Genomic DNA, 14,484 nt, shown 5'->3' on the forward strand with positions numbered 1-14,484 from the left:
AGAGGAATTTAGAGACATCAATTAGACTAACTACAGGTCTGTGAACTGCAGGATGAAACTTGATTACTCAACACACACACAGAAGTGATGAGATTTGAGCCCCCAACCTTGGAGGTGCATGTACCACCCTGTTTGAAAGGTAGTTACGGGAAGATGATTAACCTTTTACCTGAAGACAGGATGGTGACAGCAGTGAGAAGAGCATACTCCTCTTGTAACATTTGGAGCTCCCTGATGCTTTTATAGAAGTTGAACATAGGGATTATATACTGTTCTGATATACCTGAAAGACAAACTCTCCATTATTATGAGAGTAAGTAAATGTACTGTAGCATTAACTGCCTGTCACATATGCCACACATATTTGTCTGGAATCTCAATCATTATACACATCACATACAGTGGATATGAAAAGTGTCCCTGTAAAACACACCCCTGTTAAAATGCCAGGTTTTGTAATGTAAAAAAACAGACCAATAAATAATCTCAAACTTTTCCCACCTTTAATGTCATCTATTACCTGTACAATTAAATTGATCAAAAAAATCATACAATAAGCTGGTTGCATAAATGTGCACATAAACTAATGCTTTGTTGAAGCACCTTTTTATTTATTGATCTTTTGTTCACAGCCATCTTCAGGTCACCACACAGATTTTGGATTTAGGTCTGGGCTCTGACTGGGTCAGTCCAAAACTTTAATTTTCTTTTGAGGAAACCATTATTTTGTTGATTTGCATGTATTCTTGGGGTCATTGTCATGCAGAAAGGTGAAATCTTCATCTTTCTAACAGACACATAAAGGTTTTGGACCAGAATTGACTGGTATATGGAACTGGAAATTATTCCCTCCACCTTGACTAAAGCCCCAGTTCCAGCTGAAGAAAAACCACCTCAAAACACGGTGCTCCTGCTGTCATGCTTCACCATGCTATGATGTTCTATTAGTTATGCACAGTGTTGTTTTTGCGCCAAACATACCTTTCAGAATTATGGCCGAAAAGTTCAACCTTGGTTTCATCAGATCATAAAATATTGTCCCACATGCTTTTGGGAGACAATGTATTTATTTGGAAAATGTAGCTAGGCTTGGATGTTTTTCTTTGTAAGACAGAGATGCATTTTGCGACTCTAGCGCATAATCCAGACATTTGGAGAATATGGGAGACCACTGTCACATGTAGTACACAACCAGTACTTACCAGAAATTCATCCAGCTCCTTCAGTGTTGCATTCTCGGTAATGTCACTGTTGTCCCATATTTTCTCGAGTTTTTGATTACATCATTGTGTTCCATGGTATGTCTAATGTCTAATTTTTTGTACCCATCTCCTGACTGATACCTTTCAACAATGAGATCCCTGTGATGCTTTATAAGCTCTCTGAGAACCATGGGTTTTGCTGTAAGATGCAACTGAGTAAATGTTAGGAAAATCCTACTAAGACAACTGAACTTCATTTGTGGTTAATCAGAGTCACTTTAAAGCATTGTTTTACAGGTGAGCACACTTAGGCAACCATCTCTTGTACTTATTTTTTAATCTTTATATTTTTTCCCAGGGCGGCATGGTGGTGCAGTGGTTAGCACTGTTGCCTCACACCTCTGGGACCCAGGTTTGAGTCTCCGCCTGGGTCACATGTGTGTGGAGTTTGCATGTTCTCCCCATGTCATCGTGGGGTTTCCTCGGGGTACTCCGGTTTCCCCCCCACAGTCCAAAAACATGCTGAGGCTAATTGAAGTTGCTAAATTGCCTGTAGGTGTGCGTGTGTGAGTGACTGGAGTGTGAGTGTCCCCTGCGATGGGCTGGCCCCCCATCCTGGGTTGTTCCCTGCCTCGTGCCCATTGCTTCCGGGATCGGCTCCGGACCCCCCACGACCAAGTAGGAAAAGTGGTTTGGAAAATGGATGGATGGATGGATGGATGGATATTTTTCCCCCCGACAGATTTGTTTGTTTTACAATTGAATTGTACAGGTTATTTGTCACATTAGCGGAGGGAAAATTTTGAAATGATTTATCGTGGTTTCATTTGAACAAAATTTAAACAAAATTGTCTTTTATATATACACACATGCACACACAAACATATACACTCAGTGACCAAAAAGTTAACCACCCAGAAGTGATGGTCCAATTTGGATGTAATTTGGTACACGTGCAGACCAGCGATGGGTATGCAAATGATTTGATATACAAGGAGCTGGCATGTCTAGTCACCAGACACGTAGACACAGCTGCGCTTGGACAGGTGCCGTAAGTGGGAGGAGCAATGAATCTTGGTTCTGCATTACCACAGATGACCATCATGTGCACGTGTCTGCGTATCTGCATGTCTTACTTCTCCTGAGACGGCACCTTGGTACAGTCTTTCAACAAGATAACGCCCTGCCTGCATCATGTTGAGGTTCTCCTGGGCCAGTCAGATCACCCGATCTTTCCCCAATTGAACATGTGTGGGATCACACATCAGAGCTTCTAACAATCAGAAAGCAGCAATTTCTGTAAAATGCCTCCCTGGGGCCAGAGTTTCCGACATCGAGGCAAAATTGGACTCCCTCTCCAACAATGAAGTCTCCACCTTGGTTGTTCACGCTTGAAATAATGACATACAGTCCCAACAATCCGAGGTGTTAAACAGGAGCAGCATCCCCTAAATCTAGCAATTACTTAGAAACACAGTTGAGAGAGCAACTTAGTTATTTGACCAAGACTTAGATTTAGTTCCACTGTGCAGATAACTTAATGTCAATCCCATTAATAAGAATGAATGAGTCACAACATAAACCCATCATAAAATGCACACTATTGAACATTTGCTCTTTAGGAAGTAAATCTCTTCTTGTTAATAATATGATGCGGGACACTGGTGCTAACCTGTGTTTTTTCATTGAAACCTGGCTCAGACCCACAGACACTATACCTCTTGTTGTAGCCTCACCTAATGGGTTTACTTTCATACAGAAACCTCGTGGATCTGGGCTTGGAGGCTTTGTTGAAACTTGAACTCAAGTTATCAAAGATTTTGCAGCATTTGAAGTAATGCCTATCAATATTCTTGTAATATACAGACAACCAGAATCATACACGTTGTTTCTGACAGCATTTGGGGAACTTCTCTCTTATTATTATACTTGGAGACTTCAATATACATGTGGACATAGAGACTAATGCCTGCAGCAAAAGTTTCCTGTCCCTCATGGACTCTGTTGAATGTCACCAACATGTAACAGGACCAACACATGTTCACAATCATACACTAGACTTGATTATTACTCACAGAGTTTCTGCTCATCATGTATTTGTCTGTCCATTGCAAATGGTCCTTTTCTGACCATTTTCTAACCATCATCGTGACTGAGCCTAAATGATAGAAATTCCCTACGATTTATTAATACAGTAAGTAATGTGAACTTCATGTCTAGTACAGATGTCAATGAAGTCACCCATGACTTCAGTACAGTAGATTTTAGAAAAAAAAGTGGTAAAAAGCACCAGACACTCCCCATGGTTTAATGATCACACTCACTCTTGTAAACAGGAGCACCGCAGATTGGAGCACAAATGGAAATCCACAGGCTTAGAAGTCATCAAGTTGGCATGGTCTGACAGCCTGCAAGAATACAAGCAAGCCCTTTATAGGGCACGTTCAGCCTATTATTCTAGCCTTATTAATTGCAATATAAATAACCATCGCCACTTTTTTAAAATAATAGCTCATCTAACAAATAAGGCTGAACTTCTGCTATGGAGTAATTTCGGTAGCCAACATATTATGAACTTCTTTAATGATAAAATTACAATTAGACTTCAAACATGTTCAAATGCCTCACAATTAACTTCAGTGCAAACGGAACGTCAACACACCCTTAATGATTTTGAATTAATTAATGATCAAGACCTAAAAATATTATAATTAAGATCAACTTGTCCACTGGTCTCAATCCCCACTAAGCTTCTTTAAGATTCCCTGGGAATTCTGCCAAAATCTATAACTGCCGCAATGAATGTGTACAGTACCTGTTATCAGGTAATGTTCCTGTCCAACTGAAGAAGTCAAGATCCACAGGAGCTCAGCAATTACAGACCAATCTCTAACATACCATTTTTGTCAAAAATTCTGAAGAAGTTGCTGCCCAACTTCACTCATACTTGGAGAGACACAATATACTGGATTGCTTCCAGTCGGTCGTCTGCCCGAAACACAGCACTGAAACTGCCTTGACTAAAGTCATAAATGACATAACAATGGCAAATGATGCTGACAGCATGACTTGTGTTAATGCTTCTGGATTTTATTGCAGCTTTTGACACGGTTGACCGTTCAATTCTATGACAAAGACTTAAATTTGAGGTTAGGTTGCGTGGAATGGTGTTGAAGTGGTTTAAATCGAATGTGACTAATCGTTATCAATATGTTCAAGTGTCAGATACTTGTACTCCATCATCAATGTCACCGGTCAAATACAGAGTACCATAGGGAGCAGTGCTTGGTCCTTTATTTTTTTTCTCTCTACACATCAGGAAACATAATGAGAAAACATTATGCGATCTATTACTCCTATCCCAACGACACCCAAATATACATTTCAGTTATGCCTAACAACACAACATCTATTGTCACTTTAATTAATTGCTTTAACGAAGTCAAGACCTGGATGCCAGAAAACCAAGGTTCTGTTATTTGGAGGCAGGTCTGCAGATTGGAATTTTACAGTCCCCGCACTGCACTCCAAAGGGCTGAACCTTTTCCTCAGCAGCTCAGCTCGTAACCTAGGTGTCATCTTAGATATAAGCTTCTCTTTCAAATCACGTTAGCACTCTCCACAATTATTGGCACCCCTTTTAAAGATTTGTAAAAAAGGGTTAAAAAAAATCTATCTTTCACTGAAGTAGCTTCATCTGACACTGAAAAAAATGAGAAAAATCACACCTTTCTTTGAAATGACCCCTGTTCTTAGTTCCCTGCATTGGCTTCTTGTTAGGTTTAGAGCTGACTTCAAAGTTCTCCTACTTACATACTGTATAAGGCACTTCACGGTATAGCTCCTGCCTACCTGACAGAATTTCTTCAAATTTGCAAGCTACATCACAGCCACTCAGATCACAGAATGCAGGTTTCCTTGTTGTTCCACATATAAAGTGATAATGGGTGGTAAAGCATTCTAGTACAGGGCTCCTATATTGTGGAATGGCTTACCAGCCTATGTTCGGGATGCCGATTCGGTCTCAGTCTTTAAATCTCAACTGAAGACCTATTACTTCAGTTTAGCTTACCTGCAATCTAACACACCATGCCAACTATGGCTGCTGGTGGGGCTCTGCATGTCATTCTTATCTACTATGCGTGTTCATTTATGTGTCAACACATGTTCTGACATAAGAACATAAGAAATTTATAAACGAGAGGAGGCCTTTCGGCCCATTAAGCTCATTTAGGGAGAACTTAACTAATAGCTCAGAGCTTTTAAAATCTTATCTAGCTCTGATTTAAAGGACCCCAGAGTTTCAGGTTGTACTACACTAACAGGAAGACTATTCCATACGCTAACTACACGCTGTGTAAAGAAGTGGTTTCTCAAATGCATTTTAAAATATTCTCCCACTAATTTCGACTTATAGCCACGAGTTCAAGTATTTAAACTAATATTGAAGTAGCCAATTGCCTGAACAGCATTCAGACCTGTTAGAATCTTATATACCTGGATCATGTCCCTCTTTAGTCTCCTTTGCTCGAGGCTAAACATATTCAGCTCAGCTAACCTCTCCTCATAAGACATTCCTCTAAGACCAGGAATCATTCTTGTAGCCCTACGTTGAACCCTTTCCAAAGCAGCAATGTCCTTTTTAAGGTATGGTGAACAAACCTGCACACAATATTCTAGGTGGGATCTTACCAAGGAATTATATAATCGTAGCATCACCTCCCTTGACTTAAATTCCACACACCTCGAGATGTAACCCAACATCCTATTGGCCTTTTTCATTGCTTCCCCACACTGGCGAGAGTGGGACATGGAAGCATCAACATACACACCGAGGTCTTTCTCATAATCAGCTACCTTTATTTCAGTGGAACTCATAAAATATCTGTACTTTATATCTCTGCTCCCTGCATGGATTACCTTACATTTATCTGCATTAAATTTCTTCTGCCAGGTATCAGCCCAGTTGCTACTTAAATCAAGATTCCATTGTAGCCTCTGTGCTGCTAGTTCAGTATCTGCTACACCACCCACTTTGCTGTCATCTATAAATAACCAGTTTACGCTATGTATTGGTGTCAATATCATTAATGTGAATTATGAACAATAGTGGTCCTAAAATTGAACCCTGCAGTACCCCACTATGAACGCAGGCCCACTGTGATATTGTGCCTCTAATAACTACTTCCTGTCTGTTAACCAGGTTATGTACTTTTTATCAGTGAGCTCCCTTGCCTGCAAGTGTTGTTTTACGTATACTGCAACACCACCTCCCTTCCTGCCTATCCGGTCTCTATGGAACAACGTGTAACCATCCATATTATATTCTTCTCCATCATTGTCACTCATTCATGTTTCTGTTATTCCTATAATGGGTAACACTTTACAATAACAGTACATGAATTAGCATGTACTAATACGTGAATTAGTAATTTCTTGACTATGAACTAATGATGAGCTAAGACATGTATTAATCAAGAACTAATGAAGAACTAACGTAAATACGACATGAGTCATGAATTAAGGCATGAATAGCACCGCCTTAATTCATGTTAGTTCCTGCATGTTAGTTAATGTATTAATTAACACTTTGCGGTAAACTAAATCAAACATGTTCTAAAAGAAAAATGGCACAATGCAAAATCGTTTAGATATTTGTCACCTGCAGCTGTCACAAACATCAGTGAATGCATCACTGTATGTTGGATGAGTTAGGTGAAATCATTCACTGATGTTTGTGACAGCTGCAGGTGACAAATTTCTAAACGATTTTGCATTGTGCCATCTTATCCGTATCTTGTGCCGTATCGCTGCATGTATCTAGGCCTGGAGGGGTGCCACACCTTACTGACACGGGACCAGCACTGTGCCCATACTGCCAACTCTGTTGTCCATTTGATATAATATTATAATTATTGGGATACAATCATGTGATCTTTCACCACATGCAGATTCAATTCATTTCCACCACTCCGTCTGGGTGGGAGGGTACAATCAAATGAATGAAAATACCAAGTAAAATATTATTGCAAGCCTACTTTACACACTCTCCCCACCTCTCCAAAAATCGAATTGACACAATGAAATTCTCCCACAATAAATTTTGCCGAGTTACATTTTGGCAATCAGCTTCCAGACTACTACCTAGAAAATTGGCCAAGTAATATTAATTGTGTATTAATATTAATATTGTCATAGAACATTCAGGGAATCATCTTCTGCCCTACAATTTGAGAATCACTGACCTGTACAACGTTCATGGGAAGTCTGCAAAAAGTTCCATGGAATGCATTTAGATGGCAGATGGTTGTATTTTCAAGATGGTGGCTGCAGCCTCTGTTTTCACAGTCAGCTACTCTCTGTCTTGCAGTTCCAGTTTTGGGTCGATTTGGGGTCTTTTGGGGGAAGATTTTCATCCATATAATGTTTTTGTGAAGTGGTAATAAGATCTATCAAAGATCAAATAGACTTATCTTGTTCACAAGGACAAGCATCTAATCAACTCATTCTCCTTTTTGCTGTCATAAGTGCAACTGCTTCAATTTTTATGTGATTTGTCTCAAAATTTGAAAAGAACAAGATAGTCACCCACATATTATGTCTGCAAAGTTTGGAAAAGATTGGCCAAATTATTTTTGAGTTATTATGCTGACAAAATCAAGTATCTGAGCTGGTCTTCTCTTGCTATTACTATGTAGCGCTACTTCAATTTTGATCAGATCCAGATCATCAACCTTAAAACGTTTCTACAAAACTTGGAAAAACATCTGTGAAATATCACACTAACAACATACATTTTTTTTAGCTACCATTATGCGGTGCTGCTTAAATTTTGGGTGATCTGTCTAAAAATTTGATAATTTTATAGATACAGTGTGTCAGCAGCTGTCATTTCCTTCCTACATTTATATTTACAGCATCTGGAAGATGCCCTTAGCCAGAGCGACTTAAGTGCTTAGACGTCTCATCAGTGAATACTTTCTGATACTGGTTCAATACAACCTGGATAAGAATACTATCACTGTAAAAAACTCTGTTGGTAAGTAATACATTTTATTTTATTTGATATAATAATGAGTATAATCCTGGAAGTGCTAATCCAAGTATTCCTAAAAGAGGTAAGTTTTTAGTCATCGTTTGAAGGCACCCAATGACTCAGCTATTTGGACATCTATTGGAAGTTTATTCCACCACATAGGCGCCAAAACAGAAAAGAGTCTCAATGTATGTCTTCCTTGTACCTTGACACATGGTGGGACCAGTCGAGCAGTGCTGGAGGATCAGAGAGAATGTGGTGTAGTGCAGGGTGAGATAAGTTCTTTTAGGCAGGAGGATGCTAGATCATTTTTGGCTTCCTTTCCTGCCGCGCAGTGCTGCTGTTTAATTTTTGGGGCAATTTGTGTGAAAATGAAACCAGGTGTAGTTCTTCATACGTCAATACGTCAATGTTTTTTGACGTAGTAATACATTCCATCAAATATTTTTTTAACATCATATTCAGAACATCAAATGTCAATCTGCTTTCACCATTCCCTTTGTTGCTACTAAATCGCATTGCTTCTGTTTTGGGGCAATCTGTCTGAAAATTTAACCATTTACAGTTGGCACCCATAATACCTCTGCAATATTTGAAAAAAATCTATCAAAAACTTTTTAAGTTATCAAAACAAGCAAAGTGTCCACAGTGGCAGTGGACTGGTACCAAAACTGTATGTATTCCTCAGAGTATAAAATACACTAGAATAAAAATTCCTGAAAAAAATTTGAGATGGGCCTATTTGTCGGGATCCGTGGTTGTTCGAGTAAGTGAACGGACGCACGGGCAGGCAAGCGGACAGGCAAGCGGGCAGGCAAGCGGGCAGGAAGCAGACAAGGAGGTGAAATATGGGAAAACTGGGGGTTTCTTACAGGAAGGTCAGAGAAGCAGCTAGGAGACATCGACTAACGCTAACCAACATCAATGACGGACGAAAACCAAGGCAAGATATGGACTGAAATAGACGAGACTGGGTGAAAATATTCGGACACAGCTGGGCAAGATCAGGGAAGCATACGTGAATAATCAGGGGGCGTAGCACACACAAGGACGAGCCGGGCATGACAGAACCCCCCCCCCCCCCAAAGGCCTCAGGGGAGGCGACGGATGGGACGAGGGATATGGGACCTGGAAGACAAGAAGAAAGCCATCAATGGGGCACAGGCAACAGAACAGAAAGACAAAACTGCCACAGAGACAGGAAGTAGGACAGGGGCTGACATAGGACGGGGAAGGCAGACAGACAGATGAGGAAAGGGGACACGGAGGGAACAGGCGGGACGAAAGGGCCAGGAGTGAACGGAGAGGACACTGGGGGACGAGGAGCAGAGACAGGAGGAACAAAGGGACGAGGAGCAAACAAAGACGGGAGACCAAGGAGGAAAGGCCAGGGGACTAAGGGGAGCCCGAGGGAGCCCCAGCGGGCGATGGGGAGCAGCCGGAGGGGCCGAGGCAACCGGGAGGCTGGAGCAGGAGGGGACCTCGGAGAGCCTGAGGAGGCAGGGCGAGGGACAGATGAAGGGGACGAGGAGGAAATCAGAGGGGGCACCAGGGGAGGTGCCGAGGGAGCTGAAGGGGAAACCAGGGAAGGCAAGGAAGGAGGGGGAGCCACAGCAGGCGACGGCAAGGCCACAGCTGACCTAGGTGATGTCTTCCGACGTGCCGGAGTGGGGGGACCCGCAGGCGACGGAGGAGCGGCAGCAGGGGAACCCGCAGGTGACTGACAAGGAGTCAGAGGGGGGACCGAGGCAGGACGACGAGGCTTCGGAGGGGGACCCGCAGCCGACCGATGACCTGGAGTCCTAGGACCAGTAGGTGCCCCCCGAGCCCTAGCCAAGGCGAGCAAGGGCGAGCCAGGGGGCAGGGCGGATGGGACCCCAGCCCTGCATCTGTGTCCTCTCCCCTTACGGGACACAGACATGTGGGCCTTAGGCCGGGGTCAGGGAAAGGAGTCACAGGGGTTATAGTCACAGGTGCAGGCTGAGGGAGCGCCTCAGGCGTAGCTGCAGCAGCGGGTGGAGGCAGAGGGAGCTCCTCGGGCGTAGCTGCAGCAGCGGGTGGAGGCAGAGGGAGCGCCTTGGGCGTAGCTGCAGCTACAGGTGGAGGCGGCTGCTCGGGTGGAGGAGCTGCAGGCAGAGGAGCTGCAGGCAGAGGCGGCTGTTCAGGCTGCGGAGCTGCAGGCGGAGGCGGCTGCTCGGGCTGTGGAGCTGCAGGCGGAGCCGGCTGCCCGGGCTGCGGATCTGCAGGCGGAGGTGGCTGCTAAGGCGTGGGTGCCGGAGGCGGCTGCTCGGGCAGAGAAACTGCAGGTGGAGGCAGCGGCTGCTTGGGTGCAGGAGCTACAGGTGGAGGAGGCGGCTGCTCGGGCGCAGGAGCTGCAGGCGGAGGAGGCGGCTGCTCGGGTGCCAGAGGCGGAGGCAGAGCTCTCCTTAACAGGAGCAGCCTCCTCAGGTCCTCCGCTATCCTCTCCAAGTTGCCCCAAGGAGAGACAGGAGAGAGCGCGGCAAAGTCACTCCGCAGCTGCGCGGCTAGCTGGTCCTCCTCCAGGGAGCCTTCATCACCCTCCAGTAAAGTCTCTGATCAGCAAGAGCCGCGGGCGTAGTCGGGACGTCCGGCTGGGGGCGCAGCAGCTGTAGCCGACGGAGACGGCTCGTATGCCGGCGGGACAGGCAGATCCCGCGCAGGCGTGACGAGCGTGGCCCCTTTAAGAGTCCTGGGTACTCGAGAGATAGCATCCCTCGTTGCGCTGGCCCCCTTGTTGGCCAGCCCCGTCGGCCGAAAGCAGTACCGTTCAAGGGGCGGCGATAAACTTGCGGCAGCCGGGCGCGTTCCCTGGACGAGGGAAGCTGCCTGTGCAGGCAGCTTGGCAGTGATGGTGACGTGAGGCTTAGCCAGGAAGTCCTCTAGTTCACTGGCTGAGAAGGAAGTGGGGACGAGGGTGCACGCCCCCAAGGCGATCGTCGGGGCAATCGCATGCCTCCTCCTTTTCTTTCACCGTTTGGTCATGGTGGCCACGGGAGGCTGCTCCACATCTGATGGGACGGATGGCTAGGGAACATCTTCCGCAACGCACAGTGCGTCTAGTCCCAACCTCCGCACCGTCATGCGCTGGACTAGCTGATGGAGGTTGGCGTGCACCTCTCCCAGGTGGTGCTTGCCTTCGGGTGGGGACATCGCCGTCAGGAGCTCACTGCTTTGGCTGACCAACTCCAAAGCGACCGGGTCGTCCTGGACATCGGGCTGGTCCAGCCAGTAACACACCTCGTGCAGCAGACCAAGATGCTGGTCCTTGGTCTGCCGCGGCGTGTCTTCTCTTTGGTCCGTCATTCTGTCGGGATCCGTGGTTGTTCGGGTAAGCGAATGGGTGCACGGGCAGGCAAGTGGGCAGGAAGCAGACAAGGAGGCGAAATATGGGAAAACTGGGGGTTTATTACGGGAAGGTTAGAGAAACAGCTAGGAGACATCGACTAACGCTAACCAACATCAATGATGGACGAAAACCAAGGCAAGACATGGACTGAAGTAGACAAGACTGGGCAAAAATAATTGGACACAGCTGGGCAAGATCAGGGAAGCACACGTGGATAATCAGGGGGCGTGGCACACACGAGGATCGGACGAGCCGGGCATGACACTATTCTGCTGACTGTGGAAGAGCTGGTGCCTTTAATTAAGTGGGTGGTCTGTGCATTGCTAGGATGTTGCTAAGTGGTTGCTATGGTGCTGCTAAAGTGATTGTTATAGTGCCATTAGACATGGCTAGGTGGTTTCTAGGTGGTTGCTAGGTGGTTGCTAGCATGTCAGAAGTGATTGCAAGGGTGTCGGTTAGTGATGTGTCGGTCACGAACGAAACGGCTCTTGGAATCGGCTCTTCGAAGTGAACGATTGGAGCCGGCTCCTGCCTGTGAGTCAGAGCCGCTTTTTTTCTTTCTTTTTTTTTCCGCCCGCAAGGATTGGTCAACTACACAATGCATGTCTGCTCTGAGCAGGGGGGGACGGTGCTACGAGGTGCATTCGACTTGGGCTTTAAGTCTTAAGTCGTCTTGCTCTCGTGAGGTTTTTGTACCATGTGACATGGTCACGGATGGTGACGTTTTGCAGCGCCGGCTGAAGTCGGACAAAAAATATCTAACCATCATGCATTGCGTTGGGACTAGAATGCACTGCTTTCCAGTGATGCAAATCGACTGTGTGAAGTCGATCGCACCCATAGACAAATACAGTAATCACACCCACAGTGAGAGAAACGGGAAGGAAGGAGATGTGCGCGACAAAATGGGTGACTGCAGGAAACGGAGTAAAATTTGGATAAATTTCAATTGCATTGATAATACTAAGGCAGAGTGTAAAGCTTGCAAGGTTAAAATCTCATATTGAACAGGTTCTACAAATAACCTGCATTGGCACATGAGAACTGTACATCCATCAGTGCAGTGGGAAGAAAAAAGACAAGCAAGTGAACCTGCTACTAAAGAAAGTTACAGTTTGTGTACTGCAACTGTTGAAAGTGCCAGTTTGTCAATGTCTACACCGTCATCCAGTACAGCTCCACAACCACCTAGACCTACAACCTAGAGCTCTATGAGTTGAGTTCTGTTCATTTCAATGGCTAAGCGCAAATTAGGAAAGTATCATTTACTAGGTGAAGAGTAATACGGACTTTTCATTAAAATGAATAGACCCATAATTAACAAAACATCTTGTAGCATAGATGAGCAGTTTTTTCCTAAACCACACATTTTTTAAATAACCACTCTGTGTGACTGTCTACATTTCATTTGTTTCTGCGATGCTTTAACACATGACACAGTCCAGAAAAGCACACTCACTACCATCAGTCGCTCCACTGTGGAAGTAGTGGAAAGCACAAAGTTGTTTGGAGTACACATATCAAATGACCTCTCCTGTACTAATAACATTACCTCCTAGACCAAGAAGTCACTGCAGCAGCTACATTTCCTCTGCCGACTACAAAGAGCATCCACCCCCCTACCCCGCCCCCCACCCCCAAACCAGCTGCACCACCACCTGTTATGGGGACTGCAAACCCTTAGACCACAAGTCCCTGGCTTAATAAAGGGAAATAATTGACTTAGGTTATTGGAGATCTGAGTAACAGAGTCAGGTGGGCTTAAAAAAATAATTTCTGATTTGGTTTCACTGAGTTAGAGAAAATTTTGGCCCATCCAGAAAATCCTCAAGGCAGCTCACTAGGCTTTGTAGCTGTGACCAAAGATTTTGATTTTGCCCGCAAGGATTTTGAGAAGCCGTGTGTTATCTGCATAGCAGTGGTAGGAAATGGAGGATTTTGCCAGGCAAAAGCATGTAATTGCAAAAGAGAATGGGGCCCAGAATAGATAACCTGTATGTGAGACTAGCTGAGGATGGGGAGAAGTTGGCAAGTTTTACAAAAAAGGATCTATTGCTAAGGTAGGAAATGAACCAATTTAGAGCAGTGTCCCTGACACCAACCTCATCCTTAGCAGATTTTTAAGGATAGCATGGTCTACAAGTACTAGTTGAGAATGAGGAACAAATCATTGTGAACCTTCAAGAGAGCAGATTCTGTGCTAGAAGAAGCATGACTGAAATTTAACTAGAATATCATATTGTTCTGAGCCACACATCACCCTACTAGGTAACTCTACATGGATAAAAGCATGCTAAAACAATCCCTTGACTTCACAGTTTACTACAAACAGTTACGCTGCTATTTACCTGGACCTCAGCACTATCCCAGCAACCTCCTTGGCTCTTCCTCACTTCACTTCACGGTAGGGTAAGCTGGCCTAGTTTACACACTATCCAGTATACCCAGTGAACATTATATTCGCTAGTATTGTGGTATAATACCACCTATTTGTGATATCATTTTATTATGGTTACCAGCATGCCTTGTGCTGCGCTGGGGGAATATGCAATATGTAAATGTAAATATAATGTAATGTGATGTGTGGGTCTGTGTATTAACATTGTAAATAATGAGTTTGTGACCATTTAATGATTTACTGTAGAATGTGTGTTTCCACTAGTCTCTACCTTGAGTGTAAGTGTTATCTTATCAACTTCCCTGTTTATGCTGCTGGTGATTATCTTTAGTTTGCTAGTAATAAAGTGAAACTGCTTCCTTTTTAAAAAGAGGACATCTATCTAACATGGTTTGCAACCCATGATTGGTTACACTGGTGTCAGAAGTGGAATGCCAGGTCAACATTGAAATTGATTATTTAATTTGGAGACTCTAACATG

At 44.4% G+C, this 14,484-nt stretch overlaps 1 protein-coding gene across 4 annotated transcripts in view; it reads right to left on the reverse strand.

Moving 5' to 3' along the window:
- nr1h4 (nuclear receptor subfamily 1, group H, member 4) overlaps nt 1–14,484 on the reverse strand; it is a 41,052-nt gene that overhangs the window by 3,001 nt on the left and 23,567 nt on the right. For 3 of the 4 annotated variants that reach the window (XM_049007612.1, XM_049007611.1, XM_049007614.1), the window contains exon 9: nt 170–283. The exons of the other annotated variant lie outside the window; for it this stretch is intronic. In XM_049007612.1, coding sequence (XP_048863569.1) covers nt 170–283 — 114 coding nt within the window. The remainder of the gene's footprint in view (nt 1–169; nt 284–14,484) is intronic. 4 annotated transcript variants of the gene reach the window in all.

Source organism: Brienomyrus brachyistius, chromosome 3, assembly GCF_023856365.1.
Source record: "Brienomyrus brachyistius isolate T26 chromosome 3, BBRACH_0.4, whole genome shotgun sequence".
NCBI classification, from domain to species: Eukaryota; Metazoa; Chordata; class Actinopteri; order Osteoglossiformes; family Mormyridae; genus Brienomyrus; species Brienomyrus brachyistius.